We start from the raw sequence: 27711 nt of genomic DNA, 5'->3' as shown, positions 1-27711 counted from the left end.
GAACTCAGCGATAGTGGGCAGCTCAAGAAGCGTGGAGGACGGCACTGAATGCCCAGTTCTCTTATGTCAGCTAACAGTCCCACACAATAGCTACAGTCACACTGTGTGATGAGGGAGTGGGGATAAATATAACATTGCAGTATTAGCTACAACTGAACGTCTTTCTAATGTGATGTGCTCCATTTAAAATGTCTGTCCACCAATGCCGATATAATTCTGATATCACAGGGCATCCCCAGATTCTACATCAGTTCTACATCTGAACATTCAGCTGTGTTTATTGTCGTTTGATGCTGTAATGACGTTGTAACTGTTGGATAACTGTAACCCTTTGCTGCCTTGTTTAAATCTCAACTGCTCCCTTCAACAGGTGGCACCCATGGACACCATGTCCATGAAGCGTTCCCAGCTGTACGGGATGGGGAACAGTCCTTATTCTCAACAGCAGCAACAGCAGCCGGGGGGAGGTTACTCCAGTCAGCCGTACGGAGCTCCCGCCCCCCACCGATACCCAATGGGAATGCAGGGACGCGGCCAGGTCGGCATGGGAGGGATGCAGTACACTCAGCAACAGGTAACACTAATTCAGCGTTATTCAGAGGGGAATTCCTCCAGTTTTTCCAAAATTCAGCGGTATTCATTGTCAATTTGTAAGTCCCCTAAAGGAGTATTTACCGACCAGTGTTTGTACTTTTATATATTTACGTAAATGTATTTAGAACATTCACGTGAATTGTTTACCAAAACCTTAATGATTTTACGTGAGGTGGCTGTGTTTGGAGGCAGTGAACTCTACAGAGTTTTGGTTCCTGTAACTTCCACTCAGCACTTCTCTAGAAAAGGGCATTTCCCATCAAACCACTCGGGCCATCGATTGTGACTCAAAAGGTCGAGGAGTTTGGGACCAAAAGGGTAAAAGACTGGTGTAAGTGAAAGGACAGTGATGTCTCCTCTCTCAGCATCCACGGCTGAATGCCCTTGAGCAAGGCACCAAACCCCCCAGATACTCCCCTGGTGCTGGGATGGCTGGTCGTCGCTCTGGTTGTACGTGCTCATTGCTCCTAGTGAAGTTGTGTGTGTGTGTGTGTGTGTGTGTGCGTGTGTTGGTTCTACTGCTTTGCAAAGACAATAAAAGCACATTTCTTGTTTCTAAATAGATCTGGAGTTCCCCTTCAGCCATTAAAATTACATCCCCTTTCTACAGTTTTTTTTTTGCGTAATAAAGTATTAATTAAATATACTACGTTTATATTTGACTCACTTTCCGCTTTAGTTTTTTTCTGTTTGTTCTGAAGACTGATTAAAGTACACTATCAAATATAAATAAACAACAAATTATTAACAATTACGAATCAGCTTTAGAGTCCGTTTGTTTTAGATGAAGTGAGTGAGAAGGATTAACTTATACCAGTGGCGCAGGTTCAAGTAAGAAATAAACGTGTAGGTAAGTTACTACACGTAGGTGTTGTGGAACAAAACGACAGTAACCCTAGAACTGTCGCTGTTAGGCATGATGACCTCAGTCAGGAACCAGATGAACCTGTTCTAACGGCTGGATGTTGCTGGCGGCTTGTGTCATTTCATTGTGAGAGTAAACGTACGTATTTGTGTTGAGTTGAGGCGGTGAAATAGTGAACTCCTGTGTCTGCGGAGGCTGTTGATGGTTCAGTCTAATGTTTCTGAGTGTCAGAACAAGTTGGGCTAAGCTTAGTTTAGCCTAGACTGTCCTATTCTGGGCACCGAGTCCCAAGCTATATTTAGCCCGAATTGCTGTTTGGACTGTGTAGCTGTTTTGAAGACTAACTGGCTCTCTCACACAGCCCTGGGCTGCTCAAGAAGTGTGTGTGTGTGTGTGTGTGTGTGTGTATTTGTTAAGAGAAGAGAAACCACCCTCAGCCAACTGTAAAAGCAAATAAAGACATGCTTTTGCTGCATTATGGTGTAAGGCTGGGTCCCAGTGACAGATGAGAGTGAACCTAATGTTCACGTATGGATTTATTTTCTGTAAACTACAGTATGATACTAGTATTCTCACAACAGGACTGTTAACTCTGTGTGATGTTGTATGCTGTATTACTCCTGTGCTTATTGAAACTTTGCAGAAACGTGGCTGTTGAGCTGAGCTGGTTGAATGTAGGCGCTGCACCGTGGCGTCATTGTGGCACACATTTTAGCTTTGCATCTGGGAGAAAATGCAGTCCTCTCTTGGCTCTTGAACAGGACATCAGGTGAAACAGCCTTGCGCTAAAATGATCCGATATTTTGTTTCGAAATTTCATAATTAAAGATAGCTATGTTCTGCAAACACCTGTTATGTGCTCGTACTTTGGTGTTAGTACTGAATTGCCACGTTTTGTAATACAGGGGGTCCTCGACTTACGACGTTGATCCGTTCCTACGTCACGCCGCAAACTGATTTTCGGTGTAAGTCGGAACATACGTACATACTGTACGTAAATAACATACTGTAAGCACTTATCCTATCCTAACACCTATCCTCCTCGGTCCCGAGCCGCGTAACCGTGTATTCTTCCACCGCGCCGCGCCACACCAAACACAAAGTTCACGTTACGACGCAAAACCTCTTAAGTCGAAACAGGGCTTTATACAGTAAATGGGAGATGTGTCGTAACCACGAAACATCGTAACTCGGGACTGACGTAACCCGAGGACCTCCTGTATACCAAACTATAATCACAATTTTGGGATGATGTCCATTAAAATTGAACATCGGATTGTTTATTTTATGCTTTACCTTATAACAAATCATTTAAAATGTGCACTGTGTTCTACTGAACAGAGAAAACAATAAAAAAAAATTAAATTGTTTTAGCCAAACATCATAAAATGGTAAAAAAACAGTATTTAACCTGAATAAAAATGTATATAAATGGCAGCTCATGTTTATCTATAGCCTTTTTCCTCCTTTTATTCACCAAGATAATATTCCTGTTTGGTTAATTTAGCTTCTTCTCATAAATAACCCTGAATTCTACATTTCCGTAACACACATCAGAGTGTTAGTCTTTTCTTATGAATGTAGGGACATGGTGAATGACACAGTGCTGTTTTTCAAAAACACAAATAGTCACCACCTCAGCAAGTAGTTGGTTATTTTACTTGGCTTTTAAATTTGTATTGTGTACTTAATTTTTAGGTCTTATCCACTGTGATAAAGGAAAATGTAAGAGGGGCTGGAGGAGTAGTTTTAGATTAAACCTTGAGCGTAGATTAAATCTCAAGCTGCAGAGAAACTTCAGATATATTTGACTTTAAAATTTCAGCCCTGAGGACACAGAGAGTTAAGCAGCCGTACACAAACAGTGTGTTTTCATTCTGTTTTTGGCTCTGATATATGTGGAAAACCTAAATCATTCCCCAACCCCATGACGAGAGTTAGCGTAAGGCTGTGTGAAGCTCAGAAGTGGTACTCCATGTTTAATATTATGTTTTAATAACGATAATATCGTTTATCTTGATCATTCTGCAGGAGATAGATAGTAGTTTGTGAAAATGTATGTTATTGCCAAAGCTTAATGTACTGCACTGTGTGGAAAGATGCCACCTGATTCATAGACTCAGCCTTGGAAACACTCGTCATGAACTTTGCTTGTTCAGGAAGCTCACAGTAAACCACAAAATAATACTGATTAGCTCATTAGCATATTACAGGACTAAGAAGTACAGCGAGATACAAACTTGGATCCTAGTGTTCTTTTTTTTTAAAATAAAATGTTCTAAATTCATACTATATTGTCATCGTTGATATGGTAGTAATTATAATTATACACAGGACAAGATGTAATATCCTATGCCAATCCTTTAGAGCTTTGATATTAGGTAAGCACCGATCTGATATTAGTATCGGATATCGGTCCAGATAATAACAAAATGAGCTGGATTGGGTATCGGATAAATTGGCTGATCCATGGGACCGATTCATTCACTTTTAATTCAAGTTGTTTAAGCTACTTACGTTTTTTCTTTTTCTGCTGCTGCATTTTATTTTGAATTGCACTAAATGGAGGAGTTGGTGTGTTCTCCCTGTGTCTGTGTGGGTTTCCTCCGGGTGACTGTCTGTGAGGAGTGTGGTGTGTTCTCCCTGTGTCTGTGTGGGTTTCCTCCGGGTGACTGTCTGTGAGGAGTGTGGTGTGTTCTCCCTGTGTCTGCGTGGGTTTCCTCCGGGTGACTGTCTGTGAGGAGTGTGGTGTGTTCTCCCTGTGTCTGCATGGGTTTCCTCCGGGTGACTGTCTGTGAGGAGTGTGGTGTGTTCTCCCTGTGTCTGCGTGGGTTTCCTCCGGGTGACTGTCTGTGAGGAGTGTGGTGTGTTCTCCCTGTGTCTGCGTGGGTTTCCTCCGGGTGACTGTCTGTGAGGAATGTGGCGCGTTCTCCCTGTGTCTGCGTGGGTTCCCTCCGGTTGACTGTCTGTGAGGAGTGTGGTGTGTTCTCCCTGTGTCTGCGTGGGTTTCCTCCGGGTGCTCCGGTTTCCTCCCACAGTCCAAAAACACACGTTGGCAGGTGGATTGGCGACTCAAAAGTGTCCGTAGATGTGTGTGTGTGTGTGTGTGTGTGTGTGTGTGTGTGTTGCCCTGTGAGGGACTGGCGCCCCCTCCAGGGTGTATTCCTGCCTTGCGCCCAATGATTCCAGGTAGGCTCTGGACCCACCGCGACTCTGAACTGGATAAGGGTTACATATAATGAATGAATGAATGAATGTACATGTGTTAATTTGTTATATTCTGTTAATATTTTTGTTAGTGATGTTTAGGTCAATCCTTAGGTCTTAAGTCTCTCCCAAAAGGATGGATATATATATATATATATATATATATATATATATATATATATATATATATATATATATATATATATATAAATATGTATATAGTGTAATCATTATGATAAGTCTGATAAGGCCAAGTGTTGCATCAAATGGTCTACCATCTGGCCTTGGAAAAAAAAAGAGGAAACCCTAAAGAAAACACAGTATTGTGCACTTTTTGAGACACACAGTACCTCTTTTCCACAAGTGAACACAGTTCTGGGTCTTAATAAAACATCTGTGACATGCTTTGGTCAAAATACCACAAGGATAAACCAACACAGCATTTTCTTCCCCTATCTAAAAAGCCCTGCTCGGAACGGCCGGTCTCAGCGCCTGTGGAGAATGAGCCTCTGTTTACTCCAAACGCAAGACGCTCAGCAGTAAGGAGCGTGGAGAGGAGACGCTGATTTCTGCCTTGTCCTCTCTCTTCTCCGTGTTCATTCACTCGATGTTTAATCAGAGCTCTTCTTTCCCTGTGCTCGTTGCCCCCCATGTTTTCAGACTTGCGCAGCCCAAAAAAGCTGACTGGGTTGTTTTATTTTGCAGTGTGTGGGATGATCGGAGCTCCAGATCTCCAAATGAATGTACACTGAACGAGTACTATTGCCCCGGTTAATACACTCACATGTACATTTCTTATCTTGTTTGTTCACCGTGTGAAATCTCTTCCCATGACACAGTTCAGGAGAAGATGGACAGAGCAGTGTTGCGTCCTGAGTATTTGGCCACTCTCTCTGCTGCCTTTGGCTTTGAAACACTGACTGCCAGGTGACAGACTCATCCAGTTTCCAGTGTTGCGTGTTAGTCGCCCTGTTCACGGCTGAAAGCAGCACGCACCATTCTCTGCTCATGGTGTGAAGGAATGGAAAACGACACACTGACCAAAGTCCACATTGTAACTCGGTGGTCATCGCATAATTAGATGCTTGCAGGCTGGAGTGTTTGTGCAATATGTGACCTCAGGAAAGGTAATGTGTTATTTTTTTTTGCTTTCATTGACCAGAGAGGCTGGTAATGATTTTCTCTGTCTGAGCTCTGAATGACCAGGGGACTTCACCTGAAACCGGCCGCTTTGGCAGTTCAGACGTCAGGGGAGCCCTGCTGTTGTTTAGAAAGTGTGTAGTTGACATTAAAAGAAGCTCAGGCACAAGGAGGGTTCAGTGGGGACCCGTTTTTTTGGGGACAGTCAGCCTGACATGAACGCTGTTAATAATTGAGGTAGTAGATGATACACTCTGGCCTGATGTTTCTAGAGCCCTGCTCGTCCAAGGCTACTAATAGTGAGTTTATTTCCCTTTTACTGCATTAACAGCCTCTGCTCTTCTGGAAAGGTATTAGTCTAGATGTTGAATCTTTTTCTGTGAGGATTTTATGGCATTCAGTCATCATGGATGATGACCGGTATTTAAATTGACTCATTTGAATCATTTGTCAAATGTATCCTCTGGAGCTCTAATACCCTTATAAAATTTATATAAAGTGTCTGTGAGGAGTGTGGTGTGTTCTCCCTGTGTCTGTGTGGGTTTCCTCCGGGTGACTGTCTGTGAGGAGTGTGGTGTGTTCTCCCTGTGTCTGTGTGGGTTTCCTCCAGGTGACTGTCTGTGAGGAGTGTGGTGTGTCCAAGGCTTCTAATAGTGAGTTTATTTCCCTTCTGGATAGGCATTAGTCTAGACGTTGAATCTTTTTCTGTGTGGATTTTATGGCATTCAGCCATCATGTATGATGACCGGTATTTAAATCGACTCATTTGAATAATTTGTCAAATGTATCCTCTGGAGCTCAAATACCATTCATAAAATTATATAAAGTGTATAAACTTAACTCATATCAGTATCATAAATAATCAGAATCATTTTAACCTCTTGACGTTTGTAATGTTATTGGTCGTAATGTTAATATTGTTTGGGACCTAATGTGAAATTAGTGTAAATCAGCAGCGGAGACATCGTGGGATGATTAATTTATTAATTTGATATAATCACGTCATCGCAGATATTACTGATAGCAACAGCTAGCATTTCTCATTCACCGCTGAAAATATATCTCGCACCTCTTTTGTTTAAAAGAAGCCGATTCCTGCTGAAGTGTGTGTGGAGTGTCAGGAGGTTTCATTTTTAAGGGAAGTGCCGTGAAGGCTCCTCACTCTCTGTGGGTTTGTGCAGTGTGTGTCCGTACGTGGATGAGCAGTGGTAGGTTGGCAGGTGTGTTGACGGCTCGGACAGTGTCCACATGTGGCCTGTCACAGCACCATCAAAACACATGGCTCATCAGTCCCCCGAGGCGCTCCTGCTAACCTGACTGACCACTGGTTCTCTCCACAGCTCCAGCATACTGTCTCCATCCCTGTGTAGCCTCTCAGGTCTCAGTTACAGCACACCGGTTACAACTGGAGCAGAGGCAAAGTAGCTCTTTTTTTGGCAGTTAGTTGAATATGAATCGAAATTAGAATATACACAACTTCTAATCAACGTAATCGTGTCTATATTGTGTGTATTTATTACTCTTTTAATTCTGTTATGCCCCCCACTGTGTGTTCACATACACTCCTCCCCTTAAACCACACTACGGTGCTGTGGACACATGCTCCAGCCGCGTGGAAGCAACATGAAGGAGAACCTAAACACTGAGGCCAGCCGAGCAACTTGTTCCAAAGGAAAGTGGTTTGATTTTAGTCATTGTTTACATTTGACTTCTTTATGTTCAGTTTCTCTCAGTCTAACACTTGAGGCACGATCACATCACGGATTATGAACAGTGTACAGCTTCCAACAACCTTAGAAAATATATCCCAGCTTTAATACTTCAGCATATTTACAGTACAAACAAATTATAGTTCGTTAATCATAATCAAGGTAAAATGTATAATTAATCATGATATATATTTGTGGTCATATTGCCCAGCACCTTAAATAATTAAAATAGGGAATGGATCATTTTCATCTATTCATTTCATCTATTTCATCTATTTTCACGATCCGTTGTTTTTGAATTTAACCCCAACTCATCCCAAAAAATACCTCTCCGCAGTCTAAGAGTTAAGAGGGTTACATTTTTTATGAGAAAAGCTCATACGAAGGTGTGATAAAGAAAGTAATTAAAAACCCAGAGCTTCTTTCGCTGATAGAGGGCTGCCTTTCACCAGTGTTAGAGTTTTTAAACTTCTTGGCAGATGACAAATTGTTCCTGTCTGCTGGCTAAGTGAGTGACCTCTGCTGTTGGGAGGCCTGGATATCTATTGTACGCAGGGCCCAAAATACTCAGATAGCCTTCTGCCCTTGGTAAAGTTCAGAAGAGAGGGTGAGGATTCCTTTCTGGAACAGCTTATTCCAGTAGGGGCTGAATATAACCAGCATAAGTGAGTATAAATCTCGTATTTAACTAGAAAGTTTTTTTTTTCTACGATGTATTCCATTGGCCCTTACAGGGGTTGGTGAATGAAAGTGAAACACCTGGTTTTAGACCACAGTAATTTATTAGTGTGGTGTAGGGCCTCCTTTTGCGGCCGATACAGCGTCAGTTGGTCTTGGGAATGACATACACAAGTCCTGCACAGTGGTCAGAGGGATTTGAAGCCATTCTTCTTGCAGGATAGTGGCCAGGTCTCTACGTGATGCTGGTGGAGGAAAACGTTTCCTGACTCGCTCCTCCAAAACACCCCAAAGTGGCTCAATAATATTTAGATCTGGTGACTGTGCAGGCCATGGGAGATGTTCAACTACACTTTCATGTTCATCAAACCAGTCTTTCACCAGTCTCGCTGTGTGTATTGGTGCGTTGTCGTCCTGATACACGGCACCGCCTTCAGGACACGATGTTTGAACCATTGGATGCACATGGTCTTACTGGTGCAATTTAGCCATGAAACCTCCCACACTACAATAACAGGGGTTTCGGTTTCATTGGCTAACCCCTGGTGCTGGTCTGAGAACAGTGTGGTAAAGTGCAGAGAGGAGAGAAGAGGACGGAGAGTCATGGGTAGTCCATTGAAAGGCTGTGGTTGAGGGATATATCGGGGGCTTCGGCGCACACTACGTTGCATGTGTACTATTTATAAACCAGCTTAAATATAATCGTTTATTTTCCCAAAAACCCTTTTCCATCACTCTTTTGCGATTTAGCAATATTCTAACTTTTATAATATCCCACTTTGTCTGAGTGTAAAACTCTTTTCACAATATTTGGGCCTTTTTTCCCTCTGTAAACACTCTGTGGATGGAGAACCCTGCAGTGAAATAAAACAACCCTGGCAGCTTTTTGGGACGCCTACGTCAGAAACCATGGGATAAAAGACTCATTCATTTGTGTTGTTTTTTGTGTACAGCACAGAGACTTTAGAATTAACCCCGCCCCCTGGGCTGAGTCTGTCCAATCGGGTGACTGTCTGTGAGGAGTGTGGTGTGTTCTCCCTGTGTCTGCGTGGGTTTCCATCGGGTGACTGTCTGTGAGGAGTGTGGTGTGTTCTTCCAGTGTCCACGTGGGTTCCCTCCGGGTGACTGTCTGTGAGGAGTGTGGTGTGTTCTCCCTGTGTCTGCGTGGGTTTCCTCCGGGTGACTGTCTGTGAGGAGTGTGGTGTGTTCTCCCTGTGTCTGCGTGGGTTTCCTCCGGGTGACTGTCTGTGAGGAGTGTGGTGTGTTCTCCCAGTGTCCGCGTGGGTTCCCTCCGGGTGACTGTCTGTGAGGAGTGTGGTGTGTTCTCCCTGTGTCTGCATGGGTTTCCTCCGGGTGACTGTCTGTGAGGAGTGTGGTGTGTTCTCCCTGTGTCTGCGTGGGTTTCCTCCGGGTGCTCCGGTTTCCTCCCATAGTCCAAAAACACACGTCGGTAGGTGGATTGGCGACTCAAAAGTGTCAGTAGGTGTGAGTGTGTGAGTGAATGTGTGAGTGTGTGTTTCCCTGTGAAGGACTGGCGCCCTCTCCAGGGTGTATTCCCGCCTTGCACCCAATGATTCCAGGTCGGCTCTGGACCCACCGTGACCCTGAACTGGATAAGGGTTACAGACAATTAATGAATGAATGAATGAGGTAGCTTTGTGTAGTTGTACACTTTTGATGAAGATGGAAACAAATGGATCAATGTGAAGACATGTTACATCCTTGTGAACATCTTTGATTATGGTTTGTACCCATGTGAGTGCTTTGCACGTTTCAGTCTTAACCTTAACCTAGGCTTTTCCTGGCAGCTGTTGTGGCCCTGTGTTCCTCCCAGGTTTATTTTGGGCTGAGAACTACAGACTACATGCAGCTTGTTTCTGAGCCTGTTGTTACAGCCGTCTGGAGTCATTTTAGATTTAAAGCAAACAATCACAGGAATGCTGGAGAAGAAATATCAGATCTTTTTCTTAGAATAACTGTCTCTGGTGAATAATAGTAAGACGTTAGTGAATGGGTACTCGAGTGTTCAAATGATAACTGCTCCAGTGTTGCGTTATTCTGCGTCATAGAAAAATATACAGGCAATCGTCTATTGTTTTTTTTAATTAAATAAATTTTTTTATTGTCATTGCTGTCTTTAAAGGTGTGTCTACTCTTTTTACCCATCTGTGGCAGTACACACACATACATGCACTAGAGGCAGTGAGCACGCACACGGCCAGCCATCCCAGTGCCCAGGGTGCGGTTGGGGTTTAATTGTCTAGCTCTAAGACACCTAAGCTGTGGATGTTCAGGGAGGGGACATCACTGTTCCTTCACTCACCCCTTCTTAAAAAGAATCTCTGTTTTCACAGCATTCCCAAAGACAGTAGAACAATTTGGGAAGACGCTTGTGGGCGAACACATCTCCAAATCCCCACGGCTCTGCTCTCGTCACTTCACTCCGGGTGGATTTAATTCATTCGGTAGATCACAGCTGAAGTCTAAAGCCCTATTCGGACGGGATTAGTTTTACCTGTGGACGGAGGGGTAAAGTAATTAATACCTGAGTATCTCAGTAGTTTTAATCCCGTCTGAATAGACCATTCCAGTCATTTTTCTGGAAAGATTCCTGACCCTTTTACCTACTGTTAAACAAGCAGTAAAAATGTAATACTGCATCATATCCCAGGGTAAAGGTTTTCGCTTGTTTCCTTGAGAACAGAGGGGCTGAAATGTTTATAAACTGTTTATAATATCAGTTTTAATAACTGTGTGAAGGACTAGTAAATGTCTGGCCTTCTTCTCGCCCATTATCTGTTATGAAGGACTACAAGATAAGGGAATTGAGGGCTGGATATCTTCAGGCTGTTCTCAGAAATGTTGTGACAGCCTAAAAACTCCAGTAGCTCTGCTGTGTCTGATCCACCCTGTGCATGAATTGAGTAGCCGTTCCCATCTCTGTCTTTTTCACTGTCTTTTTCATTTCTTGTCCAGTGGGAGTCCACCATAAACATTATTGGCGTCTTGGGGGAACATGACATTACCCCAGCTCCCCGTGTAAAACTAATCCCTGTCCAAATAGGGCTTCAGTCACTTTAGACAAAGTGCAGACTAAAACGTAATGCAGTGGCCACAGGTTTCCCACAGTCATAAAGCCCCAGAATATGGGCCGAGATCTGTGGGTTCGGCTGACCAAGTGTAGCTTTTAGCTGAAGGTCCGGCCGTTTTAGTCATGGATCATGATCATGGCCAGTGGACAGCGTTTCTCCGTTACAGAGGCACACATTTCCCACAACAACACCAGCCGTTTCTCCTCAATCTAGGAGTCTCGTCATTATTTTGACTCCTCGAAATCATAGGCTTGAACCGTAGTCCTGTATGTTCCAGAGCGAAGGTCCACTACCACTGCAACCATTTTACTTCACCATCCAGTGTACGCCTCAACAACAACAACAACGGCAGTGGGATTTGTACAAAAAATGAATGTTTTACCAGTCAGGGTTGCTTTTAAACAACACTAGGTAGGATCTGGTGTTTTTGCTCCTAGGCTCTGTTTATAGTTGCAGAGTGTAATCCACATTTACGGGTGTACAGTGATCCCTCGTTTTTTGCTGGGGATGGGTTCCAAGACCTCCCGTGAAAAACGAATTTCCGCGAAGTAGAGGAAAGATATTTGTTATGTATTTAACGAGTATTTGGACTTTTAAAACCCTCCCTGTTACTGTTAATAACCCACACTTTGCATTAAACAGTCGTTCTATAATGTTTTTCAGCTGGAACTACATGTGATATCCTACCAGTTTCTTTAATAGAGTCATTCCTACGCTGTGATTTAGCGTAAGTACATTTCACTCGGATGTGGACGTGAACAACACATGTACCTTACGTTTTTCCTAGATTTTCCCTAAATATCCGCGATATAAGCCCCCTTGAAAAAACCCACAAAGTAGCGAATCCGTGAAAGATGAACCGCGAAGTAGCGAGGGATTACTGTAATTTCATTTTTAACGAGTTTCCTCATCTCATGCTCAATAAATTTATAACAGGAGCTGAAGCCCAAAATCTGCTACTTTCTTCTTATAGATAAATAAAAGAAACAATGTAAAAACATGCTCAAACGAAACGGTGTGTGTGTGGAAGCTGTTAAAAAGTGCTGACACATTAGTGGCTTCATTAGAGATGGGAATAGCCAGGGGGCGGGGCTGCACTGTCATCATCAGGACTGGTTTTTCCTCTGTTTGGCCTGGAGGGTAAATGCAAATAAGTTTAGATGAGGCAAATGGGGGCATGCCAGGACCAGCTGTTCTCCTGTAAACCTGTTACATAAGACAGCTTGCAGTGAATTTGGAGGGGGTTCGTGTTGGGGTTTGCCGGATTACGATGTCAGTAATGCACCCTTGGAAAGCCCCCTTGACTCCCACTCATCACTCATCATGGGCCCCTCACGCTGGGAGCAGCCTGGGGAAGGTGCGGCACTATCAGTCTTGATTCTGGGTTTTGGATGTTGGCCCATGTGTTATAGCTCCTGATTAAGTGATGAGGGATCAGCTCTGGTAGCAGTGTTCCCGACAGATGGCTCTTTCTGCTCTGATTCCTTCATCCAGACGAATTGCCGTCAGTGCTGGGGGCTCTGTTCCACTGTTCAGGGTGCTTCCATGCTCCAGCTCTGGCGATACATTTCTTTACATGATTATTTCTTGCCCATTAGAATGAACTAAACCGTATCTGTTTTGGGAATTTGATTTTGAGACTCCTGTATAAAAGAATTCAGTATTTAACCCCTACCCCTTGTTTTCAAGTGTTCTCTTGCCCCTTGGAACCGAGTTGTATCGTTTAAAATCTTTCCCTACGAAACTGGGCGACCCTTCAGGGGCCTGATACATCATCAGAACACAGAAAAGCAGCGTTTGTCGGTCTGAAGCTACATCAGAGCTTCTGCACTTTCCCCTTCAGAAACATTACACAATAATAGATTCACTCGTCTCATAACTCTCTGTGATATGAAGCTCAATTCAGCTGCTTGTTTGGCATCTTATTTGTTCAAAACTTCTAGTTCCACCTTAAATTTAGCATTAGCAACAGGCGCTAGAGCGCAATTGTTTCGCCATTTAAGGTAGAACTGGAAAATCAAGAAAATAGGAAAAATATTAACGATTCTTTGTTTGTTATGAAGTAAAGGAACTTAATGCAGTGAAAGTACGTTAAACGACAATAGTTCATTTAAATACTGACGTTTATGGCTTTCTTCGGTTGCCGCTGATTCGCAAGGTGTTCGTAGCCCTTCGTTTGAAGTGTGCCCCTGAAAAGTCTTTGTTTCAAGGCGTATATAGCCCTACCCCTCAGCCCTAGCCCTATTTCTCAACAAGAATTGAGAAACCCCTACTCCTTTAACATTTGGAGGAGGGTAGGAAACCACCCCCACATCCTACCCTTTTCATGCCCCTTCCCCTTGCTTTCAGGACAGTGCTGCAAAAGTGAATCACACTGTAGGAAAAATACCAGACCTTCCCTAGTGTTCTTTTACACATGTTTTAAATGTAACTTGACCATCAGTCAGTAGGGATCTAGTCCCTGCCTCTATCTCCAACAACCCCCCCACTGCTCGAGCTCATATTATTAGAACCCCACTCTGAAGGCTGATGGGATTGGTCCAGTAGGTTTGTGACCTAAGAGTCCATGTTTGGTTGAATCTGTGTTTTTCAACACAGTTTATTTGTTCTTGATTCCTTCTGATCAAGGTGCTGAGCCTCATGCCTCTGCTTCTGTTTGCTTTCGCCCCTCAGCAGGTGCCGGCGCAGTATGGTCAGCAGGGCATGGGTGGCTACTGCCAGCAGGGACAGCCTCCATACTTCAGTCCTCCACAGCAGCAGCCTGCCGCCCCCTCTCAGCCCCACTACATGCAGTCCCGCGCCCCACCTCAGCAGGTAAGACCCCCTGATACTAACAGCTGTACAGCTCACGCTTGGGGCCGAAAAACACATGCTTATTGGCAGTAATCCCACAGATATTTAGTGTCTTATTTAATATCAAATGAATGAAATAGTTCACTTCTGAAAATGTAATGGTTTAATCAGGGGTGTCTGAACCTGTCTGACAAGATATATAATGGACATATTTAACATCAAACAGATAAACTTGATTGTTTTTTTTGGCAAATATTCACTCACATTTTGAATTTGAGGCCTGCAACACGTTCCCAAAAAAGCTGGGACAGGGGCATGTTTACCACTGTGTTACATCACCTTTCCTGTTAACAACACTCAGTAAGTGTTTGGGAACTGAGGATACTAATTGTTGAAGCTTTGTAGGTGGAATTCTTTCCCGTTCTTGCTTGATGTACAACTTCAGTTGCTCAACAGTCCGGGGTCTCCGTTGTCGTATTTTGCGCTTCAGGAGACAGGTGTGGACTGCAGGCAGATCAGTCTAGTACCCGCACACTTTTACTATGAAGCCAAGCTGTTGTAACACGTGCAGAATGTGGCTTGGCATTGTCTTGCTGAAATAAGCAGGGACGTCCCTGAAAAAGACGTTGCTTGGATGGCAGCATGTGTTGCTCTAAAACCTGTATGTACCTTTCAGCATTAATGGTGCCTTCACAGATGTGGAAAACTAGTATAAAATATGTGGTGGGATATGGGCCGTAAAGAACCAGCAGGGCCTTAACATATAGGGATTAAGCCTAGTCCTTGACTACACCGAATTTGGAAGTGTGATCTTCCATTGAAAGGTGAATATAGTCCAAGACTAGGCTTAAAAACCAGTCCACAGTGTATTTAGAACAAACCCAAATGAAGTAAAATACGATTACAGCTTTCTAACGTCAGTAGAGGTGAGAAGCAGCAGCAGAAATCTATCTCTAAATCGTACACAACTGTTCACCAGGTGAGTGATGTAGCTCTGTTAAAGATAAACCTAAACACAGGGACACTACAACAAAAGACTGGGCCTTTGGGATTGTAAAATCCACCCTCCAGTGACCCCTGAGGTGTACATGCATACCAAACGTTGGCGCTGTGTTTACACGCAGCTCATGCACTTCATTCTGCTGCAGACTCGCTTACTGTGGCGAAGGCTGCAGTATTAAACTGACCTTGAGTGGATTTCTCAGGGGTGTGTGTGGACGGTATCAATGAGAACACAGTGGCTGCTCGGCTCATATCACCAAGCTTCAGTTTATGCCTCCGATTTTTCATTTTCTCTTGGACGACAGTTAGACTCACCGAGAAACAGATCCATTTTCTTCCTGCGTGCTTGTACTCCAACTCTGACGGAAGGGGTGGGGGGTGGGGTAAGAGGGGTATCGGTATAAATAGCAATCAGATGTGCAATCCCTTTTGAATTATCTCCACTAGGTAGTGTAAAGGTTAATTTAACAAAGCTCTGAGCCATTGATCAGTGATTTTTGTGTTGATTTATATATATCTCCATGCACTCATTTGTAGTTACTTTACCACAATGTGTCCATTTACATTTTTTATGAACGACTATTTGAATATTTCCCAGTGCTAGCTGTTAACTGGCTAATGCAGCGAGGACTCAGATAGCAATTAGACTCCACACCAGTGAATACATTAGTTTTAATGGACAAACACCACAGAAAAGTGACCATCAAAACTGTGACTGTTTTGATGAGTGTCAAACATCTCTTAGCGATACAGTGCTTTTTATAACGTATGACGATAACGATCTGTACCGCTGTAAGACACAAAATGCCTCTTACTCTTGTAGAATTTTCCTAAAATCGCGGAGAGATCACTGACTGTGAAACAGGGCTTGGACCGAGAAGATGGCGCCTTTATTTCAGGCCAAAGGAATTCGCAAAGTATAAGCTAAAGTTGGTTAACTAGCCTTTTCCAAGCTCCAGCTAAACCTAGCTATGATAGATATACTTGTTTCAAAGCGAATAAAGCCTCAAGCATTAGTAGGTGTTTTTGTAGAAACCAGTAAGTGTAAGCCAGTTGGAAGACTACACCTATGCCCTCTGGCTTCATCCATGCTCTTTTTGTTGGAAGCCTTTTCTACCGGCGTCTTCTTTTTCTTTATTTTTTTTAGCGGTACAAGTGGTTATACTTTTCTCTGCCATTCCTCCAGCGTTCAGAAGGCCGTGTTTGTTAGTCTGTGCGTGCACATGCAGTGTGTGGTAGGTAGACAGGCAGGTAAACCTTCCAGTCATTTTCCTGTCTGAATGAAATGATTGGACGGGACTATTTACAGCCCTGTGGCTTATACAGAAAAGGATTATTATTTTATGTCATCAGAGCTTTTGATTTACTGATTGCTATCGGGATGTTAGGAGTGTTGTAGGAATATAGCAAAAACTGTTTGTCGTCCTGGTCTCTTTTCTGTGAGAGCGCTCAAGCCTAGTTCTCACCTCCCGTTAGATTAGAACTGCCTCCCAGCCTTGGTGAGCCAATCTGGTGACGTATAATATAGATCTGGCAAAGTGTCCTGGCCTTGTGCTTTCTTTGCTTTGCTATTTGAGCTGCATCATGACCTGGGACAGTTTGTGAGGAACAGAGTCTTCTCTGGGAGATGTTGTTCTGGATGTCCGCCAATGACCTAGGAGCGTAGTTTCACAACTCTCCAGCAAGCCAAGACCTCTTTCAATGAGGGACTCTTTTTATTATTATTGTTATTAATTTATTTGTTTATGTACTTACATTTTTTTGTGTGTATACAAGGCCCAGAATACACCGACCCAGAATATGGCCAACACAACGAAACGTGAAGATTACTATTTTACACATTATAAGGTACAAACCCAATTCCAATGAAGTTGGGACGTTGTGTAAAACAAATAAAAACCGAATACAATGATTTGCAAATTCTTTTCAATATCCTGTATGTTCAGTTGAATACACTATATTTAATGTTTAAACAGATAAACTTTGTTTTTTTTTTTTTGTTTTTTTTTTAAATATTCACTCATTTTGAATTTGAGGCCTGCAACACGTTCCAAAAGAGTTGGGACAGGGGCAACAAAAGACTGGGAAAATTGAGGAATGCTCAACCTGTTTGGAATATTCCTCAGGTGAACAGGTGAATTGGAAACAGGCGAGTGTCATGATTGGGTAAAGTGAGCATCCCCGAAGGGCTCAGAAGTTCACAAGCAAGGATGGGGCGAGACCACTTTGTGAACAACTGTGTGAGCAAATCGTTCAACAGTTTAAGAACGATGTTCTTAACCATTGTCAGTGAACACAGTTCGTCGCTCCATCTACAAGTGCAAGTTTAAACTCTGCCATATATCACTAACACCCAGAAATGCCGCTGGCTTCTCTGGGCCCAAGCTCATCTGAGATGGACTGACGCAAAATGGAAAAGTGTCCTGTGATCTCTGATGGTATGGGGGTGTGTTAGTGCCCATGGCATGGGTAACTTGCACATCTGTGAAGGCACCATTAATGCTGAAATGTACATACAGGTTTTGGAGCAACACATGCTGCCATCCAAGCAACGTCTTTTTCAGGGACGTCCCTGCTTATTTCAGCAAGACAATGCCAAGCCACATTCTGCACGTGTTACAACAGCATGGGTTCGTAGTAAAAGTGTGCGGGTACTAGACTGGTCTGCCTGCAGTCCACACCTGTCTCCCACTGAAAATGTGTGACGCATTATGAAGCGCAAAATACGACAACGGAGACCCCGGACTGTTGAGCAACTGAAGTTGTACATCAAGCAAGAACGGGAAAGAATTCCACCTACAAAGCTTCAACAATTAGTATCCTCAGTTCCCAAACACTTACTGAGTGTTGTTAAAAGGAAAGGTGATGTAACACAGTGGTAAACATGCCCCTGTCCCAGTTTATTTGGGAACGTGTTACAGGCCTCAAATTCAAAATGTGAGTGAATATTTGCCAAAAAACAATCAAGTTTATCTGTTTGATGTTAAATATGTCCATTATGTATCTTGTCTTTGTAGTGTATTCAGTTGAATATAGGTTGAAAAGGATTTGCAAATCATTGTATTCTGTTTTTATTTGTTAAACACAGCGTCCCAACTTCAGTGGAATTCAGTGGAACTGTTCTGTGTTCTCCTTTTTTTGCTTTGGAACTGTATATGGAGAGAAAAATGGAACAATGGATATCTCTCATTCTCCTAGAGATGGTTTGATGGCTGTGGCGAATCTTTAGTCATGAACAGCTTGGATCTCTTGTCAGCACGCCCACTCTAATCATGCTCACACATGTAAACAAATTAAATCACCTGTATGAAAATGACTGGTTTGCTTTCTCTGAAAGACCCTAATTATGGTACGTTAACAGTATGTTAAAGGGAAGGTAGAGGATTCTGGAGAATTACTGTATTCACAGCAAAGCAAACTCCCCTTCAGCTTTGTTTTCATTCAGAAGCTCTGCATCTTTTAAGTTGGAATGGTATATTTGAGTGAGAAATCCGTACTTGGTTCTTGGTTTAATTTTAGCTTGTCTGTGTTTTTAATTACCACAGAAACACGTTTGTATCTTGAGCCGGTTTGTAGCACTTTCACTCTCTGTTTACTTTCATGGTGTCACGCCTTCGTCCTGTCAGTCTGTTGTCCCGGCCATGTGCTTTATTTGCACATGGCTCTGTTTTGTTTATGTTCAAGTCTCCGCCTTTGTTCCGCCTCCTCGTCCGTGTCATGTGTTAACCCGTCCTCCTTGTTATCTGTCCAGGTGTGTCTCGTTTGTGTCTGTATTTAAGCCCTCTTGTTTCACGTCATGTTGGTCGTTCATTTCACTTCATTATGTATTGTTCTCCGGTCTTGTCATGTCGCGTCGTTTATCTCTCGTTTCTAGTCAAGTCATGTTTGTTTCCTAGTTTTGTCGTTTAGTGTATTTTCTGTCTCAGTATTTTATGTCCTCGTCTTGTAGTTCCCTTTGTAGTTTGCCTGTGTTTTGTTATATCTTTGGTTATTAAATATATCCCGTGTTTTAGCGAATGCGTCCGCCTCCTTCAATCCGCCCCTCGTTCCTGACAGAATGAACGACCCACTAAAGGACGCAGCTAGCACGGACTATTTTCTCAACGAGGCGTTCAGGAGAGTACAGGAGTTTCTAGCGGCAAAGGTGGGCGATCAACCTGCTGCCCTGCAATCTCATATGGGAGTTCCCCCCGAGTTTGAGGGGACTTCAAACGTTGAGGGTTTTCTGCTCCAATGCCGCTTATACTTTGACTATCTGACTGTTCCTGCGCCACACGAATTTATTAAGGTAATGTTCATGAGATCTCTTCTTAAAGGGATAGCACTGCAGTGGGCTGATCGCGTGCTGAGAGAGAGAGGCCTGCAGATTTCGGTGGAGACTTTCAGAGATCTATTGAGAGCCAGATTCTCCCGATCGGCTCTCGAGGTCAGCTCCGCAGGACCCTCTGTTCCCGAGGATTGCCCCCTCAGGTCCGGGGAAATTTTTGGGGGGGCGTTAAGGGTAGGGGCTGTTAGCCTCACCTCCGTACCTCTGAGGCCTGAGGCTAACAGGGGCGCACCTCGAGGTGATCTAATGGGTGCGCCTGTGAAACCCCCTAAACCCTTTACAGCTCCAGCGCGAGCCCGGCGAGCAGCACAAACCCCTGTCCTCGAGAGCGCGGCGCGCGCCTCTCCTGTTTTTGTGAGCGCGACGCGCGCCTCCCCTGCCTCCGAGGACGACGTCGCTGCAGGTTCCCCTGCCTCCGAGGACGACGTCGCTGCAGGCTCCCCTGCCTCCGAGGACGACGTCGCTGCAGGCTCCCCTGCCTCCGAGGACGACGTCGCTGCAGGTTCCCCTGCCTCCGAGGACGACGTCGCTGCAGGTTCCCCTGCCTCCGAGGACGACGTCGCTGCAGGCTCCCCTGCCTCCGAGGACGACGTCGCTGCAGGCTCCCCTGCCTCCGAGGACGACGTCGCTGCAGGCTCCCCTGCCTCCGAGGACGACGTCGCTGCAGGCTCCCCTGCCTCCGAGGACGACGTCGCTGCAGGTTCCCCTGCCTCCGAGGACGACGTCGCTGCAGGCTCCCCTGCCTCCGAGGACGACGTCGCTGCAGGCTCCCCTGCCTCCGAGGACGACGTCGCTGCAGGCTCCCCTGCCTCCGAGGTCGACGTCGCTGCAGGCTCCCCTGCCTCCGAGGTCGACGTCGCTGCAGGCTCCCCTGCCTCCGAGGACGACGTCGCTGCAGGTTCCCCTGCCTCCGAGGACGACGTCGCTGCAGGTTCCCCTGCCGCCGAGGACGACGTCGCTGCAGGTTCCCCTGCCTCCGAGGAGGACGTTGCAGGTTCTCCTGTCTCCGTGATGGCGGCACCCGCCGCTCCAGTGTCCGTGACGGCGGCGGCACCCGCCGCTCCAGTGTCCGTGACGGCGGCGGCACCCGCCGCTCCTGTCCCGTTGATGGCGGCACCCGCCGCTCCTGTCCCGTTGATGGCGGCACCCGCCGCTCCTGTCCCGTTGATGGCGGCACCCGCCGCTCCTGTCCCGTTGATGGCGGCACCCGCCGCTCCAGTCCCCGTGATGGCGGCACCCGCCGCTCCAGTCCCCGTGATGGCGGCACCCGCCGCTCCAGTCCCCGTGATGGCGGCACCCGCCGCTCCAGTCCCCGTGATGGCGGCACCCGCCGCTCCAGTGTCCGTGATGGCGGCACCCGCCGCTCCAGTGTCCGTGATGGCGGCACCCGCCGCTCCAGTGTCCGTGATGGCGGCACCCGCCGCTCCAGTGTCCGTGATGGCGGCACCCGCCGCTCCAGTGTCCGTGATGGCGGCACCCGCCGCTCCAGTGTCCGTGATGGCGGCACCCGCCGCTCCAGTGTCCGTGATGGCGGCACCCGCCGCTCCAGTGTCCGTGATGGCGGCACCCGCCGCTCCAGTGTCCGTGACGGCGGCGGCACCCGCCGCTCCAGTGTCCGTGACGGCGGCGGCACCCGCCGCTCCAGTGTCCGTGACGGCGGCGGCACCCGCCGCTCCAGTGTCCGTGACGGCGGCGCCACCCGCCGCTCCTGTGTCCGTGACGGCGGCGCCCGCCGCTCCTGTCCCCGTGACTGTGGCGGCGCCCGCCGCTCCTGTCCCCGTGACTGTGGCGGCGCCCGCCGCTCCTGTCCCCGTGACTGTGGCGGCGCCCGCCGCTCCTGTCCCCGTGACTGTGGCGGCGCCCGCCGCTCCTGTCCCCGTGACTGTGGCGGCGCCCGCCGCTCCTGTCCCCGTGACTGTGGCGGCGCCCGCCGCTCCTGTCCCCGTGACTGTGGCGGCGCCCGCCGCTCCTGTCCATGTCCGTAGGTCGGCCCGAAGGACTTCAGGGCCGATCCCCAGAACTGTGCCTAGGCTGGTTCCTCAGACTGCCACACAGACATTAGCCAGTCCTGGGGACCCCCCTGTTATTTTGGTTCCCTTGTCTGTCCCTGTCCTGGTTCCCGTCTCTGTCCTTGTCCCTGTACCCGTGTCTGCCTTTGTGTCTGTCCCTGTCCCGGTCACTGTGTTTGTGTCAGTCCCTGTGAATGTCTTGGTCCCTGTTCCCCTACCAAGTTCAGTCCAGTCCCCTGTCAGCCCTGTTCAGTCTCTGTTTCAAATCCCTGTCCAGTCTCAAGCCCCGTCTCCGTTTCAACCCTCTGTCTTGTCTCCTGTCCAGTCCCCGTTTCAACCCTCTGTCTTGTCTCATGTCCAGTCCCCAGTTGGTCATGTCCAGTCTCCGTATCAGTCTAGTGTAATGTCACCTGTCATGTCTAATGTTCCTATCCTGTCCAGTGTCTTGTCACCAGTCTCTGCTCCCGTTCAGTCTCAGCACTCAGTCCTGTCATCAGTCCCGTCTCCATTCCAGTCCCCTGTTCTGTCACCTGTCCATGTCCAGTCTTCTGTCCCCAAACGTGTCCAGTCTCCGTATCCGTCCCACGTTCAGTCCCCTGTCTTGTCTCCCGTCAATTCCCATGTGTCCACTCCTGTCCTGTCCAGTCCGTTCTCGTCTCTTGTGGCTTCCCTTTGTCAGTCTCCTGTCATGTCCCATGTCCCGTCTCGTATATTCGGTCCTGTCGTGTCCCCAGCTCCTGTGTCGGTTCCCGTCCTGTCCTGAGTCCTGTCACCTGTTGGTTTGTTGTCCTGTCATGTTTTTCGTGCCCTCTCCTGCGCCAGCTCCTGGGGGGTTTAGGAGTACGCGCCCGGGAGTTGCGCGTTCTTGGGGGGGGCATCTGTCACGCCTTCGTCCTGTCAGTCTGTTGTCCCGGCCATGTGCTTTATTTGCACATGGCTCTGTTTTGTTTATGTTCAAGTCTCCGCCTTTGTTCCGCCTCCTCGTCCGTGTCATGTGTTAACCCGTCCTCCTTGTTATCTGTCCAGGTGTGTCTCGTTTGTGTCTGTATTTAAGCCCTCTTGTTTCACGTCATGTTGGTCGTTCATTTCACTTCATTATGTATTGTTCTCCGGTCTTGTCATGTCGCGTCGTTTATCTCTCGTTTCTAGTCAAGTCATGTTTGTTTCCTAGTTTTGTCGTTTAGTGTATTTTCTGTCTCAGTATTTTATGTCCTCGTCTTGTAGTTCCCTTTGTAGTTTGCCTGTGTTTTGTTATATCTTTGGTTATTAAATATATCCCGTGTTTTAGCGAATGCGTCCGCCTCCTTCAATCCGCCCCTCGTTCCTGACACATGGGCAGTTAGTCGTCAGCTCCATCTTAACTCAATTAATAAATCTGAAACAGCAGAAATATGTCAGTGTTACTCATTAATGTAACAGGTGTAGAAAAACATCCTCGACGCTTTTCATTGTTTGGAGGTCTCTCCACCATCCTCTAAATGCCATTTCTCAGCTGTGCTCCAACAGACAGCAGAGGGAGAGCTCCTGAACCAGTTCAAACTGAGGCACTTAGTTTCTTTCCCATATACTGAGCCAGGGCTACGTACAAACAATGGACCTTTTTCCAGTGTGCAAAGAGACCAGAGAACAAAAGAAATGGCAAGGGAACATTCTCTGAATTTTATATAAAAAAAGTATTGGATTGGAAATCACAAACATTGCCTTTAACACTTCGTCATAAAGCCGTATAGCCTTCAGAAGCATGTGAACTACTGACAGATCGTGGAATATAAGCTCAGTTTGTAGACACAGGTTTACTCATAGATTCTTTTGTAATGAAAGGTATAGGCAGTTTGTCCTTGCTTTTGCTGCTGTAACAGCCTCTGTTCTTCTAGAAAGCCTGTACACTACATACTGGAACATTGCTGTGAGGATCTGATGGTGACGTAGGATCTGATGTGAGGTCAGGTAGTGACCTATGCTGATTAGTTCACCCTAAAGATATTAGATGGTACGCCATCAGAAGGGGGGGGGGGGGTGCTCTGTGTATCCTGCAACTCAGTGATTGGTGGAGCCTTAACTAAGTAAAATAAAAGTCCTATTTTAAGAGAATATTTGGTGTCGGATTGAAAACAAGGGGCATCGCCCATCCTCAGTGGGAAGACATGTCTGTAACACAGCGGGGAGGAGAGAGGCCTGCATGCTTCTCTGCTGATGCCTTCCTTCTCCCTTTCCCAGCACACACACACACACACTTTATCATGGGCAAAGCAGCTGTTCTCATTCCCTGTGAGCACGCCACAGTCATGATGTCATAGCCGGACTGTAAACAGCAGCCTGTGGGTGTGACCTGGCCGTGACCCAGTTATCACAGAGCTTGTATATAGACACACACGCACGCACTTTGGATTTTAAATAAATGTCAGACTGTGGCACGCTAGGAATTATTTTCCCTCTACTACTCTGCACCTTCCCCCTCTCCACTCTACCTTTTTTCTCTCCACTCGTTTCTTTTGAATGAGTTACACAAGAGCAGAGCCTGAGTGCGCTTGTGATTCACAGAGCACCTCACAAAGCTCCAGTGTTTGTCTGGCCAAGGAGAAGGATTGTGGTCCATCTGAGTTATGATACAGCAGCTGGAGTTTAATTCTTGTTGTGGGTGAATACAATGACGAGTTTTATGGAATGCAAGTCTAACACCAGGTTTGTAAAGCTGTTGGTGAGCTTCCTGAACTCACCTCTGTAGAGTGACACATTGGTAACACGGCTGCTATCCACATAGCAGTTTGCCATTTGATTTCCTGACCTGAGCGAGCACACCACAATGTACCATTTCAAATTCCTTGGGCAAGACTCTTAACGCTATGCTCCCCTCGGTCTGAAACACAATTTAGATTTTACGATCTGGTTTCTTTAATGCCATAAATGTTCACCTATTAACATCTCTGGGCCACTGGGATGGTGTTATGTGCCGATGCAGATACCTAAGGATTTTTTGGCACATTGGTGTCTGCAGATGACATTTATAAAATGTAAAAGTTGGGACTGAATCTGAGTTGGCGTTTCTGAGAAAAGCAGACATTTTCCTGCAGTGCTGTAGCGTTCTGAATGTTCTTCTCTGGCGTACTGCAAACACATCATAAAATATTAGTTTAAAACATTGCTCAAAACAAAACATCTGCCTGATGCATTTTTAAAGGAGTTTAGAGGATTGATGAGTCCACTGTCAGTGCACATCCCCACTATGTGGAATTATAGTAATTTGTGCTATGCCGTAAAAGCCCTACATTTCGTTACCTAGCCCTAATTATTGGTGTCTGCTTCAGCCTTGTTGTTAATTATTGGTTATTGTTATTGCCCTAGATTTCATCAGGATCCTGAAAGAATTTCCCTACCTCTGGGAAGTCTTCATCAATGTGGAATCCATTTTCCACACACTTTTATATTTCAGCTTCAGTAGCAAGCTGTGCAGTAAAGCTGTATTTATGGCATATATTATAACCATCTCTTTTCCTTTGCGTTCCCAAAGCTTGACAGATTCTACAGAGTCATTATAGGCTGGTGCTTCACCACACAATGATTTTTTCTTTATTATTCTGTTATGTTCCCACTGTGTGTTCATGTACTGTCGCTTTAATACCACATTACCCTGCTGTAGTCATGTGATTCTGCTGCTATCTGCCACATGGAGGAGAACCTAAACACCGAGGCCGACCGAGCAACTACAGCACCTCGTACCAAAGAAAAACACAGCGTCTGTGGTTTGGACGTGTTATATTTTAACTATAATTAAGACAACACTGAACAAAAATAAGTCAATTGTAAACACTGAGCCAAAGCACAATCACACATCAAATATAAACAGAAAACGAGAGAGGAACAAGCTCCCAGCGACATTAGAAAAAACATCCCAGCTTTAGCACTGGAGCATATTTACAGCACAAACCTCGTCACTGAACTATGAGGGTCAAAAATACTCAAACAAAATAATCGTTCGTTAATCGTAATCGTGGTAAAACGTACAATTAATCGTGATATTGATTTGTGCTCATATCGACCAGCACAACTATACGGCCAATATAAATGTATCTCTGTCTCTCGCTCTCTGCAGGATGCTCCACAGGAGGGTTATGGCAGCAGAGGCCAGCCTGCAATGACTCCTGGGAAACCAAACCATGATGAGATGGGTCTGAACCAGCAAGATCGGCCGTCCAGCCTTCCAGTGAGTCCCCTCAGCGATATACTCTGAGCTCTGGAGAGATCTTCCTTTATGTATCTGTTCATTTTGTCATGTCCATTTGTGTCCAGATGGTGTCTGAAAAGCTTGAGAGGGACTCTGAACCCTCACAGACTGACTGGCCTCCGCTCCAATGGCAGGCGCACTGGTATTTTACCAGAAATATCATTACGGTTTTTTTTTTTTTAGTTTGTTTGTGTTTTTTTTCCATCACTTTACCAACAGACTCGGTTTTATGGAGAAGCAGCGAAATTTGTGACAAAAAAATTGGTCCCAAGACCAAGAGTGAAGCAGTTGCCAGTGAAACCGTCAGATTTTGCGATGAAACAGGGCAAGCAAAGAAGCTCAGACATCTCAGTCCCTTGCAACTTCCGCTAGCTCCTCCTGGGGGGTTCCCCATGTCTTCCTAGGCCAGCTGGGGGAGATAGTCCCTCCAGTAAGCTCTGAATCTACCTCCAGTCCTCCTCTAAGTTGGCTGTGGCTGGTAAACCTACAGCTGGCTCCTCTCAATGCGAAGGAGCAGTGGTTTCTGTTCTGAGCTCCTCCTGGACTGCTGAGAGGATGCCCAGCAAACCCATTTCAGCTGCTTGTATCCGCCATCTTCTTTTGGTCATTGTCTAAAGCTCATGATAATCAGTGAGGGTGAGGGCGTAGATCGACTGGTAAATTGAGAGCATTGCTTTAAGGCTCAGCTCCCTCTTTGCCACAACAGTCTGGTACAGTGACCACTTTACTGCAGACTCCGCACCAGAGCTCCAGTCGATCTCGCGATCACTCTCAAATAATGCTAAGTTCCATTTACCTCGTAATTCGGATATCGGAGCTGGGACTGATTTTACACCCGAGCTGACCACATTCCAGTTAAACATTAGCTTGTTCCTGGTTAGCATTGTTAGCAATATCCGTTGATTATGTGATCTTTTACGTGTTTAAACACCATGGAAACACGTTCACATACAGCAGTTGGAGAGTACGGTGTGTATGACACACTAATAAACTGTATGACACTACTGCTTTTACACACTGTTGGTGTGCGAGCAGTCAACTTGGATTCTGATCTCAGGTCTTGTGACCCTCCCCCGGCTGTCCGAGTAAGAAATCTGACTTGTGGGGGCGTTCCATTTGAAACTGGAACTCGTAAAATCTGACATCAGAGTTCAACTGGAACGCAGCGTAGGACCTCGTGATAACTCTGTACCTGAAGGAAGCATGTGTTTTTTATATATTAATTATTATTAAATTATATTAATCAAGCTTGAAACTCATTGTACCAAGCAAAGGCAGTTGTGCTGAACTTGCTGTTAGATATTAAACTGTGAAAATGCAGATTCATACCCACTGTTACTGAATATCAACAGATTCTGTTGTAATTAACATGGGAGCAGCCCTATAACACACTCTTTCAAATCCTGCTAGACCTTCAAGGTCTAAAACTCAAGATGATTTCTTCTTATTAGACACAGCAGTGCTCAGGACGTTCTCACACCCAGCAAGTTGCTCTCTCTTGGTCTGAGTGTGTATGAAGTGGGTGAGAGGGAGAAGGAAGAGAAAGAAGCAGTGCATTCCTCTCTAACTGCACCACTTCCTCCGCTCACTCGGCTCTCAGCGAGCTGTCAGCGCCCCATTGGACGGTCAGCCTGTCCATCACACGGGGCCCGCACACCCTCCCAGCCTATCAGAATCAGTGCAGCACACACACAGAGTTCATATTCTCATTCTGGAGAGCACAACATGCAGCTTTCAGTTGTTAGTGCAAATTGCACCATCCTTGCACTCATAGGTGAAAATAGCTTTGTTTGTGTGTCGCCTGACTACACTCTTAAAAAATAAAGGTGCCAGCATGAGTTCCTGGGAGATCCTTACATACGGTGGATCATCTCATTGTTGTTAATGAGCTGTGAGAGTGCGCAGAATGTTTTAAATGGGGAAACATCACCTTTTTCACGAATGAACAGTTCTGCGTCGTAAGGAAAACATCTTTGACCTTCTTTGATCAAAATACCACAAGGTTTGAACACCACATCAGCATCGGCTGCTTTCCTTTAAAAGGGAAGGAGCCACAGCTCAGTTCGGCACGAG

At 45.8% G+C, this 27711-nt stretch overlaps 1 protein-coding gene across 6 annotated transcripts in view; it reads left to right on the top strand.

The window, feature by feature from the left end:
• The window catches only part of arid1b (AT-rich interactive domain 1B), a 95927-nt gene that overhangs the window by 6994 nt on the left and 61222 nt on the right, over positions 1 to 27711 (top strand). For 4 of the 6 annotated variants that reach the window (XM_066677066.1, XM_066677065.1, XM_066677064.1 and 1 more), the window contains exons 2-4: positions 371 to 574; positions 13959 to 14099; positions 25507 to 25617. In XM_066677066.1, coding sequence (XP_066533163.1) covers positions 371 to 574; positions 13959 to 14099; positions 25507 to 25617 — 456 coding nt within the window. The remainder of the gene's footprint in view (positions 1 to 370; positions 575 to 13958; positions 14100 to 25506; positions 25618 to 27711) is intronic. The other 2 variants (XM_066677068.1, XM_066677063.1) reach the window with 1 other exon arrangement.

The sequence above is a fragment of the Hoplias malabaricus genome, chromosome 7 (assembly GCF_029633855.1).
Source record: "Hoplias malabaricus isolate fHopMal1 chromosome 7, fHopMal1.hap1, whole genome shotgun sequence".
Taxonomy (NCBI): Eukaryota; Metazoa; Chordata; class Actinopteri; order Characiformes; family Erythrinidae; genus Hoplias; species Hoplias malabaricus.
This window is presented reverse-complemented; position numbering and strand designations above follow the sequence as displayed.